This window comes from Antedon mediterranea, chromosome 11 (genome assembly GCF_964355755.1).
Source record: "Antedon mediterranea chromosome 11, ecAntMedi1.1, whole genome shotgun sequence".
Lineage (NCBI taxonomy): Eukaryota > Metazoa > Echinodermata > Crinoidea > Comatulida > Antedonidae > Antedon > Antedon mediterranea.
The window spans coordinates 19653172-19669916 of NC_092680.1; the positions used below are offsets into that span (position 1 = coordinate 19653172).

At 31.8% G+C, this 16745-nt stretch overlaps 2 protein-coding genes across 2 annotated transcripts in view; one reads left to right on the forward strand and one right to left on the reverse strand.

The window, feature by feature from the left end:
- LOC140061949 (exportin-2-like) overlaps positions 1–2205 on the forward strand; it is a 17515-nt gene extending 15310 nt beyond the window's left edge. The window contains exon 24 of the mRNA XM_072107972.1: positions 62–2205. Within this exon, the coding sequence (XP_071964073.1) occupies positions 62–145 (84 nt within the window). The 3' untranslated portion in view covers positions 146–2205. The remainder of the gene's footprint in view (positions 1–61) is intronic.
- On the reverse strand, positions 2065–16735 carry LOC140062053 (uncharacterized). The gene is made up of 26 exons (XM_072108097.1): positions 16708–16735; positions 16040–16128; positions 15602–15712; positions 15267–15377; positions 14925–15038; positions 13599–13709; positions 13397–13507; positions 13074–13184; positions 12774–12884; positions 12395–12508; positions 11918–12005; positions 11617–11782; positions 11247–11350; positions 10638–10706; positions 10395–10531; positions 10009–10098; positions 9728–9919; positions 9342–9584; positions 8718–8912; positions 8403–8555; positions 7994–8299; positions 7696–7797; positions 7408–7612; positions 4937–5059; positions 3418–4677; positions 2065–3309 (listed from the first exon to the last, which is right to left on the reverse strand). The coding sequence occupies exons 1-26, from the start codon at positions 16733–16735 to the stop codon at positions 2774–2776; spliced, it is 4980 nt and encodes a 1659-aa protein (XP_071964198.1). The 3' UTR covers positions 2065–2773.
- Between the last annotated feature and the right edge of the window lie 10 nt (positions 16736–16745).

The window sequence follows — 16745 nt, forward strand, 5'->3', positions numbered from 1 at the left end:
AAATCTTCGGAAGTGGAGTTTTTACTACCAATACTAATAATCTACCTAATTTTTTTTACAGCTACCACCCCTGGTTTCGACCCTTGATCCTGCTGCTTTACAGTACCTTCAAGTTTATATTCAACAAGCCAATGTATCCATCTGAATTAATTAGCTGAAATTGAATTGCTAAAGAAAAAAATAACAGAGACTGTATAAAAAGAGTGTAACAATTTCTGCAAAAAGTGTTTTACGGTAACAGTGTTGTTAACTCACAGACTAGCATCAGCTTAGCAGTGTAAATAAGCTGTTTCATATGAAACCACTGATAGAAACTTGAAAAATATTGCTCATTATCTTCTTAACTGTTCCACTTTTACCTAATTAACATAACTATCATCTTTATGCAAATGATGCTAAAATACACTGCCATTTTTTTTTAAATGTTGTAAACATTGCTGTTTTCAAACGAAATTGCTAAAAATGTCACTCCATGCTGGTAAGCTAATGGCATCAGAGATGTTTGTAGATTGTTCACTAATAATATACACACTGTATTTTTTAGTAACTATAGTTGTGAACAGTAACACTATTGCTCAAGTGTTCTCAACTCTTCCCTTCAACATCTCTATAAATAGTATAAAATATAATGAACTGTCTGTTTGCATAATACCCTGCTAAGTAGAATTTTAAAAAAAAGTTAATTTTCATTTCTTTTTACCTTGTGAGAATCAGAAATTGTAAAAATATGTGCTACATACTATGGTAGTGTAAAACTGTTTTCACACAATCAGAATGTATTGTATTTCTAAATCACAAACATTTTATATTAATTTTATGATAAATAATCATCAGTGGCCATGATAAAATATATAAATGGTGCTAAACATACTGCCTATAAACTGTGGAACTCATATTCTGAATTGAAAAGTGCAGACATCAAAGCTGTTTATAGGCCTATAAAAATCACAAAAATTGTATTAAAACTGTTATCAGCAGCAACGATAAAATAAAATGGTGCTGAGACCTGTTTGCTAGCAAAATATACTGCCAAAAAACTTGTGATATCATTTCTGATTTTTTTAAACGTCTTACTACATAGAAGACATCAAAGCTGTTTGTACAGTAGAGCTTCCAACCAATCAGAATGTTCTGTAAAAAGAGATTTTTTTCTGATTTAAAAAAAAACTGATAATAAAAGCTAAATCTTATTAATTTCTTGTAAAAAAGGTATTGTTATTATTTTTATTATCCAGGTGCTTGAGCTAATAATTACACTATCAGAACAAGTACCTCTCACTATACTATGATTGGCTTTGAGTGATGTTCCAGTAAATATTATATATTATTATTAATATGCAGATGTGTTTAAAAAAAATATGCTATACATTATATAAAATGACTGTTTAAAACAACTGAAATTGAGCAGAGATTCTATTGTAAATTGTATATGTAGTTACGTTTCTTCTGGTTAAAAATCATAAATATCTATTTCTAGAGAATGTTTTTCTAGGTCTTTGTGTCATATTTGCAAATGCAAACATGTGATTTATTAATTTTTTTTCAAATTTCCTAAAATATTACCAAGTAAACTATTATTATATAAAGCATAAAATGCTGTAAGATTTTCAGTTGTGCCATGTATAGCAGTTGAAAAACCTTTTGAAAATGTATATTAATTGCATAAATTGTCATGTTATTTTGTTTCTTATTGTTAATTATATATTTTTTTTACCTTTTTCATTAGTGTTTAATACTACCATGATATGAATCAAATAATCTGTCAGTTGCTGTAGCTTGCTAGGCCTACCCTACTGTAACAAACAAAGATAACGTTTTCTGCTGTGAATGGGATAAATAAAATTCAGAATTTTTGTCGTAGTTCATTAATTTGCAATAGCCCTCTCTATAGAAAGACATTTTTTTTTATGCGGTCAAGTCATGTTTTTCTTGTATTTTCTCATCAAATCTGAAACAAGTCATAAATTAAAAATATAAAAAATTTGAGATTATTTTTGTAATATTGAATTTTTAATGAAACATAATCTGACCGAAGAACAGAGAGATAATAATAATATAAGCCGACTTTTTAGAGGACTAATACAATGATTCAGTCTGATGTACTTTTAACATTAATTAAGGGGTAAAAAAATGATGTTACATAGAGATCCAATGAGATAATCATAAATACAAAACTACTATGGTACAATGTTGTATAATAAAGGAAAAAACGTAGAATCAATTGTGGTCAATTATTATTTATAGAGTTCTATTTCTTTAAAAAAAATCTATTATATATATGTTACTCTATGGTTAGTGAAGTCATTATATCTATTTCAAAAAGGTGAATTCTAAAGTGTTTTAAACATAAAATAACTTACAATCAATACCAAGCTAATAATTATGGTCTAACCCAAACCTCTACTTTCTCCTATATACAATATTTATAACAACTCGAAAAATATCACCATGGGTATACCCTCAATTTGAACCCTCTCTTTTGATTACGTAGGCCTCTATGTCCAAATGTTCTGCACAGAAGCATATACAATATTATAGTGTATGAGAAAATATCCCCACTCTTTAAACAGTGAACCTGAGGAGGTTCTCTGGAAATTATTAAAATCAGAACCAAACAAGTCAACCACTTGACTTGATAACCATACTGCCTTTATTGAACTATACTGTAAGTTGGGTAATTCATCGTATCAATGATCTTCAGTCATCTTATTCTCTTTCAAATGTCTGATAAAATCAACCAATTGATACTTTGCTGCATAATTTTGGCAATACTTCAAATTGAGTTTTCTAAATTTTCTGCAGCAACATCCAACTTATTCTCTTTCAAATGTTCAATAAATGACAGCAACCTATCTTCTCTTAGGATGCCCCTTTCTTCAAGATATAGTATCACAGTCCACTGGTTGTCACGTTGTTTCCTAGAAACATCGTTTAGATGGATGAGCTTTCTTACATTGTCTTGGGAAAGTATTTTGCCGAAATCTATCAGCTTCTGTCGGTACGTTGTAACAGTTGTTACATGATGGTCGGATTCTTCAAACGTGTTCTTCAGATATTTGTTAGCCTCAAGAGCACCTTTGGTACTGGTGACATTGATGATATCGATAAGAACTTTAAAGTTGTTTACGGTAAGATTACCAGCACGTCTCAATGAAATAAACAACTTCATGGTGGTGTCAGCCGTCTGTAGATCACTGTAAGGTGTTACAAGATCTTTGCAAAACACCTTCAGCATATCAAGTGAACAATGCTCATCATACCAATTAGATACTTGTACCAACATTGTCTGAAATTTCTTCTTAGGTAATTCTGTACAAAAACAATACTTAGATAGATAGAGATATTAACATGAGTATAAATTGGTATATACAAACGAAAGAATAAGTAACATATCTATATAGTTATAAAAATCGTTACCTCCAAATACCCTCGACGACACCGACTCCAACTCTGGCTTTGGTGCTGGTACTGGCTCAAGTAGCTCTGACTCTCGATTTGGCACTGACTCCGACTCTGGATTTGGCTTTGGCGCTGGCACCGGTTTTATCCCTGACTCTCGCTTTGGCACTGGCTTTAGCGCTGGCACCGGCTTTAGTCTTGACTCTCGCTTTGGCACTGGCTTTGGCGCTGGCACCGGTTTTAGCTCTGGCTTTGGCACTGACTTTGGCTTTAGCTTTAGTTCTGGTTTTGGCGCTGGCACCGGCTTTAGCTCCGGCTTTGGCACTGACTTTGGCTTTAGCCTTAGTTCTGGTTTTGGCGCTGGCACCGATTTTAGCTCTGATTCTAGCTTTGGCACTGGCTTTGGCTTCAGTTCTGGTTTTGGCGCTGGAACTGGCTTTAGCTCCGACTCTCGCGTTGGCACTGACTCTGGCTTTGGCTTTAGTTCTGACTTTGGCGCTGGCACCGGTTTTAGCTCTGACTCTAGCTTTGACTCTGGCTTTGGCGCTGGAACTGGCTTTAGCTCTGACTCTGGCTTTGGCACTGACTCTGGCTTTGGCTTTAGTTCTGGTTTTGGCGCTGGCACTGGCTTTAACTCCGACTCTCGCTTTTGCAATGACCCTGGATCCGGCTTTGGCAATGACTTTGGCTTTAGCCTTAGTTCTGGTTTTGGCGCTGGCACCGGTTTTAGCTCTGACTCTAGCTTTGGCACTGGCTTTGGCTTCAGTTCTGGTTTTGGCGCTGGAACTGGCTTTAGCTCCGACTCTTGCGTTGGCACTGACTCTGGCTTTGGCTTTAGTTCTGACTTTGGCGCTGGCACCAGTTTTAGCTCTGACTCTAGCTTTGGCACTGACTCTGGCCTTGGCTTTAGTTCTGGTTTTGGCGCTGGAACTGGCTTTAGCTCTGACTCTAGCTTTGGCACTGACTCTGGCTTTGGCTTTAGTTCTGGTTTTGGCGCTGGCACTGGCTTTAACTCCGACTCTCGCTTTTGCAATGACCCTGGCTCTGGCTTTGCCGCTGGCACTGGCTTTAGCTCTGACTCTAGCTTTGGCACTGACTCTGGCTTTATTTCTGCTTTTGGCGCTGGAACTGGCTTTAGCTCTGACTCTAGCTTTGACACTGACTCTGGCTTTGGCCTTAGTTCTGTTTTTGCCGCTGACACTGGCTTTAGTTCTGACTCTAGATCTGACGCTGGCAATGACTCTGGCTTTGGTACTGGTTCTTTATTAGTGCCTATACCTTGTAATAACACAATACTAGGATTAGTACAGTTTTTTTATACTTTGTTTGGTAAGGATGAATAGTGATTACAACGATTGAGATATAATTATAATTAAGTAATGACGACGATAAAATATACAATTTCAAATTTACCTTTCGAAAAAAATCACTTGTAGAATTTTTATTCGTTTCAAATTAATTAATATTTAGTATAACACCGACCGGTTTAGACTTTCTTCTATGCCTGTTTATGTATAAAAATATTAAATATAGTTACCTCCAAATACCATTGACATTGACTCTGCCTCTGGCACTGTCTCCAATTTTGACTCTGATTCTGCTTCTGACTCTACTGGCTCTGCAACTGACACTGTCTCTGATTCTGACTCGGATACTGGCTCTAAATAATATAATATAATTTCAGAAATAAAAGATCTAATAATTATTGAATCATGGAAAAAGAAAAGAAAAATCAATCTCCTACAATTGTTTAAATCTGAAAAAAAGATAAGTAATCTGTAAATATGCAGGTATACATGTGTATGTTCAATCAGATTACATGTAAGAGAAAATGTTAATGAGCTACAATGAATGATCTATTATGTTTTTTTGTTTGTTTTTTGTTTTGTTTTTTGGCGCTAATATATTGTATGTTTTGTAAATATGTTTAATAACTGGATGATTTGAAAAGAAAGAAAACAAAGACAAAATGTGAAAAGTGTTTTATAGATTGATGATAACAAACAATGATGAAGGATAAGAAGGTTTATGTATAAGTTGTGAAATGTGTATTGATCAAAGCTTTTATGTATGTACAGTATATATGTAAATATGCACATTCTTAATGCATGCGAAATTTAAAATGACAAAATTGTGAAAAAGAAACAAATATATCTAAGTTTATAAATAGATTATTAAACATAAATTTTGTTAAATAATAATGTATGTATAAACAAAGGAATATATGGAAATATATTAAAAGAAAAAAGTTAAAAAAAAAGTGGAATGAACCCACATAAGAAAAAAAAAGAAGACAAGGTAGATGAAAATTTGATGGGTTATAAAGGGTAATATGTGGAAATATATTTTGTAAATATTATTAAACAAAAAAATCAATGTTAAAGGATGAGAAAATATTATGTTTACAGTAAATAGTTAGTAAGGTATAAGAGAGAATATGTATTGTTAAATGAAAATATGTTTGCATAGATAAATCCAAGGAAAGATAAAATGGGATCAACCCATAGGAGATATTATCAATCAATCAAAGTAACATTTATTTCTCTTCTCTTTCATAGAATATAAAATTAACAGTAAATATGATTAAAATAAGAGGGCAACATTCCTAAAAAGCGAAGCTTGTATATAAGGCAGCCCATAAAAATTGAAAAAGAAAATAGAACAACACTGGAACCGGAAACAGGACAAAAACATTAATGAAGACTTTTAGTTTCAGGGTACCGAAAAATGCTAAATATAAAAACTACAATGAGTGAAAGGATTGATTGAAATATATATTTATACTGGGTAACCTCTTCAGTCAAAGACTGGTCTCCCAGAGGGCCCAGTTGGTGATCAGTGGCTGTGATGTCCTAGTACACCGAGGCAACCCCCTACTCGTCTGGAAAGATGTACTAGGTTCTTTAAAGTGCACACGAGCTAGATGTGTACACTGGACCTACGGTTTATAGTCCTTATCCCAGAAAACTCGTTCTTCCAACAGAACCATGGAGTAAGTGAGCCTCGAACCCCTGCCGATGTTATGGCTACGTAATTACGGTTCCACTGTCTTAACCGCTTGGCCACTCACTCACTCCAAATAATTACACATAACTGGATAAGAGGTGTCGTTTCAATTTAAAAGAAAAACTCTTCTTAGACAAAGCACTTTTTATAGGAACTGGTACACTATCCCAGAGTTTAGGACCAGTGAACTTAATGCTATGTTTAAAAGAAGTAGTTTAAAAAAAACGAATACGTATTTGATTTGCGCTCCGAGTTTTGTGGTTATGAAAATTAAGATTGAAACTATATAAATCATCAAAGTATGATGGCAGGATCGAGTTTAGCAATGAATAAAGAAAAACACTTTGTTGAAGATGGTTAATATCCTGAATTTTAAGAAGACCAAAAGAAGAAAATAAAGGATTGGAATGGTATAAGGGATAAGGGAGGAGCATTAAATTAGATGGATTTATTAAATATAGAATATATTATAATTGTATGAATTAAATATGCCATGTAAGAAAAGATAAGCTTTGTTAATGAAAATGTATTGTAGATAATATGTATAAAAAGAGGAAACTATGAAGAGAAAAGATAAAACAAAAATCAATGTGATAATATGTAAACAAATGAAATATAATAATATGTATAGTTTATTGAAATGAAAATTTTTAGATAAAAATATATGTAAAGAGAACATTATATATGGAAATAAAAGTGGGATGAACCCAAAATTTATTGAATCATGAATACTGAACTGGTAGCAATGAATAATATTGTAAACTCGTAAAGATAAGAATATGTAAAAATAAGTGAAAAAAAAAATTAAATATAGGCCTTACCAAGACTTGACTCTTCTGCTTGATAAACATTAGACTAGTAATACGTATGTCCGATTAAAGAAAGATAATTGTATTTTATAGATGAGGTTGTTGATTTTGCCATTAGAATTGTGAATAGTGAGGATGACAATTACGGTAATTATTATCGTTGATGTCAAATGAGTAAGCATAACAGACTCACCAATAAAAAAAAATCGTTTGATATGAGCAGTATTCATAGCCTTCTTTCTTCCACATGAAACCAAATCATTTTTCAAACACTTGTCAAGATCGATTAAGTGATGATTACTTGGGTTACAAAAAGTGCATAACACACGTAGGTTGTAGCCAATGCCCTCGTATATGGTGCAGGTAGTTTCTAGTTGCTTCTTCAAGTAAGTAAGTACCTATAATATATGTATTTAAATATGTTATATAGTATTTATACATCTATTACGTGATAATTTTATTTAAAATGTTGATCTTATACCTCCATGCAGACACTCGGTTCTGGTTTAAATTTAAACTCTGTTTCTTTGTCACCGCCTTCTGCAGTAGGCTGCAATATGTCGGTCCATCGTGATATTTCCAGCTGTGAAGGAAAATATTACTCATTAAAAAAAATTGTCATTTAGCCAACTTATCTGATTTTATTCCCTAATATACAAATTGAACTAAGTGTATGGTGTCAGATCGGATTTAAAAAAAATTAAATTGCAGAATGTATACACTACTCTATAATTAAAAGTAAATTTGTTTATGGCAAAAATGGAAAAAAAAAAAAATACCTTTAGAGCATATGGTTTTTCTTTTTTATTGCTGATTTTGACAGAGCCTAAACTGACAGTGTGATTACTAAATTTAAAGTCACTACGATTCCGGAACACTTCTGAATCATCACTACCCTTTTCGGTCATAAATTCAAGGAATGCAACAACCAAAGTGTGGTACACAGCGTCCGGAAGAAAATCTGTCGGAGTCAGGTAAACTGACACTGTTTGCTCGTCATCTTTTGAAACTTCTAGATTCTTCTCCTCTTTGTCAACTTTCATTCGACAAGGAACTAGGAATATCCGGTTACCTTTTTCGATTCCCTGTTAATATAAACTAACATTACTTAATTACAATAGTTAATAAATATTAGTATATATATATTAGTGTCTAGTATAATCATTAAAGTATACGCTACGTGCCTACCTTAGTCTTCTCAAAAAGCAAACGAAACATTTTCATCAGTTCTACAAAGACATCAAAGAGACCTTCATCTTCGTTTCTCCACAAATAACGTAGTAACTTCTCCTCAAGAACTCCCTCATTATCAAGCTTTCCCCATAGCATCCGCATTTGCTTCTGAGTACAAATAAAAAATGGTTTTATTTTAAATAGGACAAACACATTGTAAAATTCATCGTAAACTATGATGATATTGCCTTGACTGATGATTATTGTATTATATAGTTCTTTACATTATTATATTATATCAATCTAGGATTATAAAATGCATTTACTTACCGCCGTAATAGTTGGTTTAACTACTGTAATAACTTTTGTAAGAATTTGAATCATCCAGTGAAGATTTGTTATCACAATGTGTCTTAATTTCTTATTAGTGCCGGAATACATAATTATTCCAGTGTCATTCAGATACATTATGGCATGGGTAAGCGGATCTTCGGAAATTCCGCATTCAGTACCAATCTTAGAAATCTAATATAAAATTGAAATTGTAACGGTATTATATTCAATTAACTGGCAAATCTATAAACAAAACAGTACTTATAGTATAGTAATATATATATAACATTTTTTGTACCACCTCAGCTACGAACCACATAAGGCCTACGTTTACTATAGAGCCTGCTCAGGTCAAGCTACCGATAATGTTGGATTACTGTACAATTATTAAAAACAAGAAAACTTCTTTCTAAAACTTATGAAACCTATATAATGTGATGTTTCAATGATAGAATTCTATACATTTCACGAGAAAAGTTGTTGTTTTAGCTTAGCAACGATCAAATTAAATTTGTATATATATATTATTGCTGTACTGTATACACTGTATATGGCCTATAGCATTTGTGTTTTAAGAACAATGCTACAGTATGATACAGGTTTACCAAATTTACCCCTTACCTCTTTTAAGGTAATAGTCAATCTTGTTTTCCCAATTATTTGCAACCTTTCCTGCAAATCAACCCACTTTACTGGAACTTTCCTGGCCATTTCCTTCATGTATTTACCAACGTTTCGCTTAAGTTTTTCAATACCTTCATGTGACCTTACAGTGTTATCCACCATGTACATTTCACGATCTACATGCTCAGAATATTGCATTCCTTTCATTGCATCAAACATCTGCATGAACATCTTCTCTGCCTGTATTAGTAAATTTATATAAATACACTACTTTACAAACTATTGTAATTTTGTTTATCTCACGTGTAGTGTACATTTCTCTCCGTTTTTATATATTGCTCAGGATGTTCAAGACTCAGTGACTTAAATATCAACTTCATTACCTTTATCCGTTTGTTTGATTTAGACCCTGACAATTTGTCCATATGGGTGGCAACCAAGCTGATAGGAGGTGACTCTATGTTCTGTCCATCAATAAAAATGGGGTTTCCTGGACCATGACGTGATACGGTATGTTCATAAATGGACCTTATCCAGAACAAATTCATGTCCAAATTAGTCATTCCTAGTGAATCCTAAAATAAAGAAATTTAATTGCAGATATAAAGTATAGGAATTAAAATCTATATAATCCATCCATGTTCTAGTGAAAACTTCTACTTACTGTTGACGGATCTCGTGGATTTGCTGGTTCATCCAAATTGTCCATCACATTAAATGCAACACAGTAAGATACTGTATTTGTAAGAAAAAACTAAAAAATACACAAAACGTTACAATAAAAGGAGAAAATTATTAAAATCCATTTAATGTAATTAACCATAATAGATTATGCATGTACAGTAATGTTAAATAACAATCTTGAATCGAGTCTGGCACTTTCTCTTCTCAAACCTAATTCTTATTGTTTATCCTCAGCACCACACGATCAAATTAACAGACTTATTCTAGTACTAGAGTGTTGATATATGTTTCAAAACTTAGCTAAAATTCAATAGGTAATGATCATAGTCATAATGATAATGAAGATGCAAAATAGTAAAAGTGTACCCTGTGTGTTATGTAGTAGTCTAGTTGACCGGCGTAGTCCCATATACTAGTTATGTCACTCACATCTACCTTCCCGATTGTTAAACTTTTATATAAAAACTTCACAGCTTTAGCCACCAAAGTGTTATCATTGTTTTCTAAACAAAAATTACAAAATATTAATGCTGATCAATAAATCGTTTTTAAATCAACAGTATAAACCCAATATTTAGATGTTGGAAAAGTGTCTTAGTTATAGTATACCTTTCCCTAATTTCTTATCAACATTTTTTGCTAACGCATGTTCACGAGTTTCCTTGGATAGCTTTGCTTCTGTACAAAAGGGTGAGAAAAGTACATAATTACTTGTTTAATTTTACATTAATTTTAAATTTAATATTTAATAGATATTAATAAGTTAGGTATGAAGCAGTGTAGGCCTATTGGTCGAAACTTCGAAAAACCAACAGTTCTTTTCATAACTAATATATTACAAATTGATAGGTAATTACATTGTTTGATTCATTGATGCGGTGAAAACTTCTGGCATCAGTACAAAATTTCTAAAGAAATATATATATAAAAACTTTCCTCTCGAATAATCTCCCTGCGAGATTCTTATGAAATATACCCTTATCGTGTATCGTTTACCGTTGTTAGAAAACTGCGTGTTTACAAAAAAAAATAAAAGTTGTCTCCTCCTGAACAATTGTCCGGGGCGATACAATTAACATTGAAAACAACAATCTTTATGTCATTTTATAATCTAAATATTATAGTTAATGTTAAAATTATGGAACAATAATGAATGTGACAAATGATGTTTTATACTGTATGTTTTAGTTCAAATTGTTTTTAGCTGCCTTATCTTACCATCTACATCTTTCATCATCCTCCACTTCCCACTATCATTCCCTCTTGCTTGAAACAATGTCGTGGTAACAATACCATTAGTAGATGGTTCTTTGGAATCAAATCTATTATAACAATGTATGGTAAAGTTGAACACTAAACAGAAGAAAAATGTCAAGACCGAAACTTATTATTTAGATCAATTTAGATCTTCAATCGAATTTTAAAAATATAAAGGGTTATCATTGAGATTATGGTTAGTTTATATTGAAGTAAATAAAAATTGATGTTCTACGAAATTCTTTATTTTTATCCTTTAAAATTTTCAAAAACACAAAAAAATGATTTATTTAGTATAAAATGCCATTAAAATGATACGTTTGTTTATTACTTTTTTCCAACCATAGCCTTTACACAGCTAGTCTTGCCAGCACCTTCTTTCCCAAGAAACATACATCTTGAATTTACAAGTGAGATTTTACCATTTTTAAGTTCATCTTTGTATAGCTTGATAGCATTTTTACCCTTAAAATATATTTCTGCTGGAACTAACAATTCTAATAAACAAATAGGAATTTAAAATACATTAATAAATCTGTCTTATTTTTTAATTGTTTGACAAAATTGAATGTAGCAATGAAAACTATTTTGACATTGGTGTTAAGTAAAATAATTATTAAAACCTCACTTACTGTCAAAGAGGTTTAAAATATCAGTTTGTATTTTTGGGTTTTTTATCTCTGTACTATTTTCTAAAACAGACACGGGTGTAACTCCTTCCTATAAACAAACATGTTTGGTTAGTATTAACAAAGATTCCTAACTCTAACTGCATATAAACACTGTAAAAAATATTGAAAAAGCACTAAAATGCTTTAAAATCAGAATACATAATAAAATGAATGTTTCAAATAGTTTTAAAAGTCTTGAATTGATTAGAAAACAGGTAATTAAAAAACAAACGTTTTGCAAATATTTTAAAAGATAGTCTAAAAATCTATACACAGCGAAGTGCATTATATTTTAAGAGACAAGTCACTATATCTAAGGTAGGTTCATGTTCAAATAGCAGATATATAATGAGAAATTGTTTTTTTTCTGTCAAAAAACAGATTTGCCAGAAAAGATCGATAGATTGTAAACCTATTCCTGACAACTATATAGATTACCTTATTTTGCAATGTTGCTGCAGATGCATTATGCTTTAAGAGACAAGTCACTATATCTAAGGTAGGTTCATGGTAACTATTACTCAGATATAAATGTAGTGGAGTGTTTCCATCCTTGAAAAAATGAAATTCATTGAGGTAATTAATACTGCCGCTATAATCGCTATAATATAATGCAAAATTGGTTTTCCGTTATTTTATTATTATTTTTGATAAGCCAGTGCCAATTTCACAATTCATGACAACAACTATCGAAAATTACTTCTAAATCTAGTAGCAAATAATCCCAATTGATTTAGAATGATGAACATTAAAAAAAAGATTTGCCAAAGAAGGTCCATAGATTATAAGCCTATTCCATGACACGTATATAGATTACCTTATCTTGCAATGTTGCCGCAGATGCACTATGCTTCAAGAGACAAGTCACTATATCTAAGGTATGTTTATTCCTATGACGCAGATATAAATGTAGTAGAGTGTTTCCATTCTTGAAAAAAATTAAATCATTAAGTTAATTAATACTGATAATTAAAAAATTAGTTTTTCTTTGTCATATTTGATAAGACAATGACAATTTCGAAATTCATGACAACAAATATCAACAATTACTGCTAAATCTAGTAGCAAATAATCCTATATCGTACGCCTATTCCTGACAAGTATTTAAAGCTATTACCTTATTTTGCAATGTTGCTACAGATGTATTATGCCTTAAGAGACGAGTCAATATATCTGAGGTAGGTTCATGTCTAAATAGCAGATATAAATGTAGTGGAGTGTCTCCATTCTTTAAAACAAATCAAAATCATTGAGTTAATTAATACCGATAACCTGTGTCTAATAATCCAATGACAATTTCACAATTCATGACAACAACTATCAACACTTCTAAATCTGGTAGAAAATAATCTTAATTGATGAATGATTAACAAGAAAAGTAGATTTGCCACAGAAGATCCATAGATTGTAAGCCTATTCCTAACAAGTATATATGATTACCTTATTTTGTAATGTTGCTGCAGATGCATTATGCTTTAAGAGACAATTCACTATATCTAAGGTAGGTTTATTCCTATGATGCAGATATAAATGTAGTGGAGTGTTTCCATCCTTAAAAAAATTAAAATTCATTACAAAAATAGATTTACCAGAGACGATATATAGATTGTAAGCCTATTCTTGACAAGTATATAGCTATTACCTTATTTTGCAATGTTACTGCGGATACATTATGCTTTAAGAGACAAGTCACTATATCTAAGGTAGGTTTATATCCATAACTCAGATATATGTGTAGTAGAGTGTTTCCATCCTTGAAAAAATCAAAATCATTCAGTTAAGTAATACTGATAACAGCTTTAATGCAAAATTGGTTTTTTTTTGTTGTTGATATAAAGTTTACGGTACCCCACGTATATTAGTTCTGAAAGAACTGTTGAGTTTCTCGACCTTTCGATCAATATGCTTTGATCGTCCTCAGGAGTGAGAATGCAGAAAGTCCAGGAAACTTGGAATATAAGTAAAAAGGGGTGGGACTGGTGTGGAAGCCAGAAACAATGGCAAGTTCACAAAGTGGAAGGGATTGAAACTAGCTATAGAAGAGCGTTGTTTCTGATAGGTGTGAAAAGCAAAGTGAGATAAGCTAAAAACAATAGCATTGTCTCGAAGCTGGGTGTAGACTGGCCAAACAAAGACCATGTGTCTAGACAGGATTCTATGGCATGGTTTACTGTCGATGAAGATTCTTGTTGAATAAAGATAGCCAAATGTCACTGATAACAAATCCAATATATTGATAAACAGTGTTGTGTTTGTAGATTTCAATAACTTCCCTGGTTCGTCTGGAAGAAACGGTAACAATTAGTTCAGCATCTTTCCAATTAACTCGGTGTTGTTGTTTGTGAGAATGCATAAGTATTGATGATTTGTCTTGCTCTCCTCTTCTGGCATGGCCTTGATGTTCTTCGAGCCTGTTTGAGCACCTTCAATTATACCGAAGGAAGAGATCATCCAACAAATAGAACCTACTTTGACAGGTCAAGAACATTCGTATGCATTCAACTGTTACGTCAGGGCACTAAACCGAAATCCAACATCACCAAGGAAGAACGAGATGCTCTTAGAACTTTTATCATCTGGCAGCACAACAAGGTGGACTTAGATAATTTTCTAACACACCTAAACTCTCAACATTGAATTATTGCATTCACCAGGGAAGAGGAAAACGACCACAGTTTACCATTCCTTGACGTATTTGTCACAAAAATCTTTTTTTCAGAATTAATATACGTGGTGTACCGCAAACTTTATAGCAACATTTTATTTCGCCATGCAAACCTTCAAACAATATATGGGGTTTCTTTGTCATATTTGATATGCCAATGACAATTTCATTCATGACAACAACTATCAACAATTACTGATAAATATAGTAGCAAATAATCATTGATTGTCAATGATGAACAAGAAAAAGTAGATTTGCCAGAGAAGATTTATATATTGAATGCCTATGTAAAATAGCTATTACCTTATTTTGCAATGTTACTGCAGATTCATTATGGTTTAAGAGACAAGTCACTATATCTAAGGTAGGTTCATGGTAACTATTATTCAGATATATATGTAGTGGAGTTTTTCCATCCTTGAAAAAAATAAAATCATCATTGAGTTAATTAATACTGATAACTGCTATAATGCAAAGTTTGTTTTTCTGTAATATTTAATAAGCCAAGTTCATTCAGAATACCAACAATTACTGCTAGATCTAATAGCAAATAATCCTAATTGATTGTCAAGGAGGAACATAGAAAATACATTTGCCGGAGATAATATATGATTGTAAGCCTATTCCATGACACGTATAGATTACCTTATTTTGCAATGTTGCTGCAGAAGCACCATGCTTCAAGAGACAAGTCACTATATCTAAGGTATGTTGATTCCTATGACGCAGATATAAATGTAGTGGGGTGTTTCCATACTTAAAAAATCAAAATAATTGAGTTAATTAATACTGATAACTGCTATAATGCAAAATTGGTTTTTCTTTAATATTTGATAAGCCAATTTCATTCAGAATACCAAAAATTACTGCTAAATCTAATAGAAATAATCCTAATTGATTTTCAAGGAGGAAAAAAGAAAATACATTTGCCAGAGATATCTATGATTGTAAGCCTATTCCATAACACGTATATAGATTACCTTATCTTGCAATGTTGCCGCAGATGCACTATGCTTCAAGAGACAAGTCACTATATCTAAGGTATGTTGATTCCTATGACGCAGATATAAATGTAGTGGGGTGTTTCCATACTTAAAAAAATCAAAATAATTGAGTTAAGTAATACTGATAACCGCTATAATGCAAAATTGTATTTTCTGTAATATTTGATAAGCCAGTGCCAATTTTACAATTCATGACAACTATCAACAATTACTGCTAAATCTAGTAGAAAATAATCCTAATTGATTGTTAAGGAGGAACAGGTAAAAATAATCATTAACTCTATTATCTAAATATGAAATTGTGTATATTGACTGACATGGGCCAATCCCGCACTGTTCACTTGTTAAACAAAATACATATATATTTATTAGTTACATTATATTTACTAACTACATGTCGCTTTTAGACCGTACCTTATCGATAGCTTCCACCAATGGATACGTAATACAAATTTGTTCAATTCTTTCCAAGTCATTACGTAGAAAAGCCTGTTTCCACTGTACTGTAAGAATTTTAATTAATTAAATTTTTGAAAAAAATAATTCATTATTACTTGTATATATTCATTATTAATCAATTTATTATCAAAATAATAAAATTTAATATAATTTTTTTTAAGATTTTGTATCAAAATGTTATTCTCTACCTAATTTTATGAAAATTAGTCATTTTTGTATCAACATGTTCAGCTCTACCTTAATTGTTGTTTTATTTAAAATTAACCTTAAAATCTTATTCAAATATGTAGCTTTCTGCCTATTATCTTTAATTTATTAGTGTCAAAAAATGGACTTTTATCTGTTGGTAGTGGCACGAATTGCTATTACGTGTTTCGGGGCGATTAAAGATGGAGAAACTTCCTTGTGACATAAAATACAAACACATAACAAACAGGAATCCAATTATAAACTTTACAATAACTCTTAAGAGATCATTCTCACTTTACAACCATTCTCCATCCCTTTTTGTTCCTCAATTCTTTTAACATATTTTGTTCCAGAACGTTGTATTAGTTATGTTAACTTAGGTTAAGGAATGGTGCAGTTATTACAGTTGGATTTGAAATGTTTAAAATACTTACCTCTCCTTTTAAAAACGTCTTTATTCATGTTGGCTTAT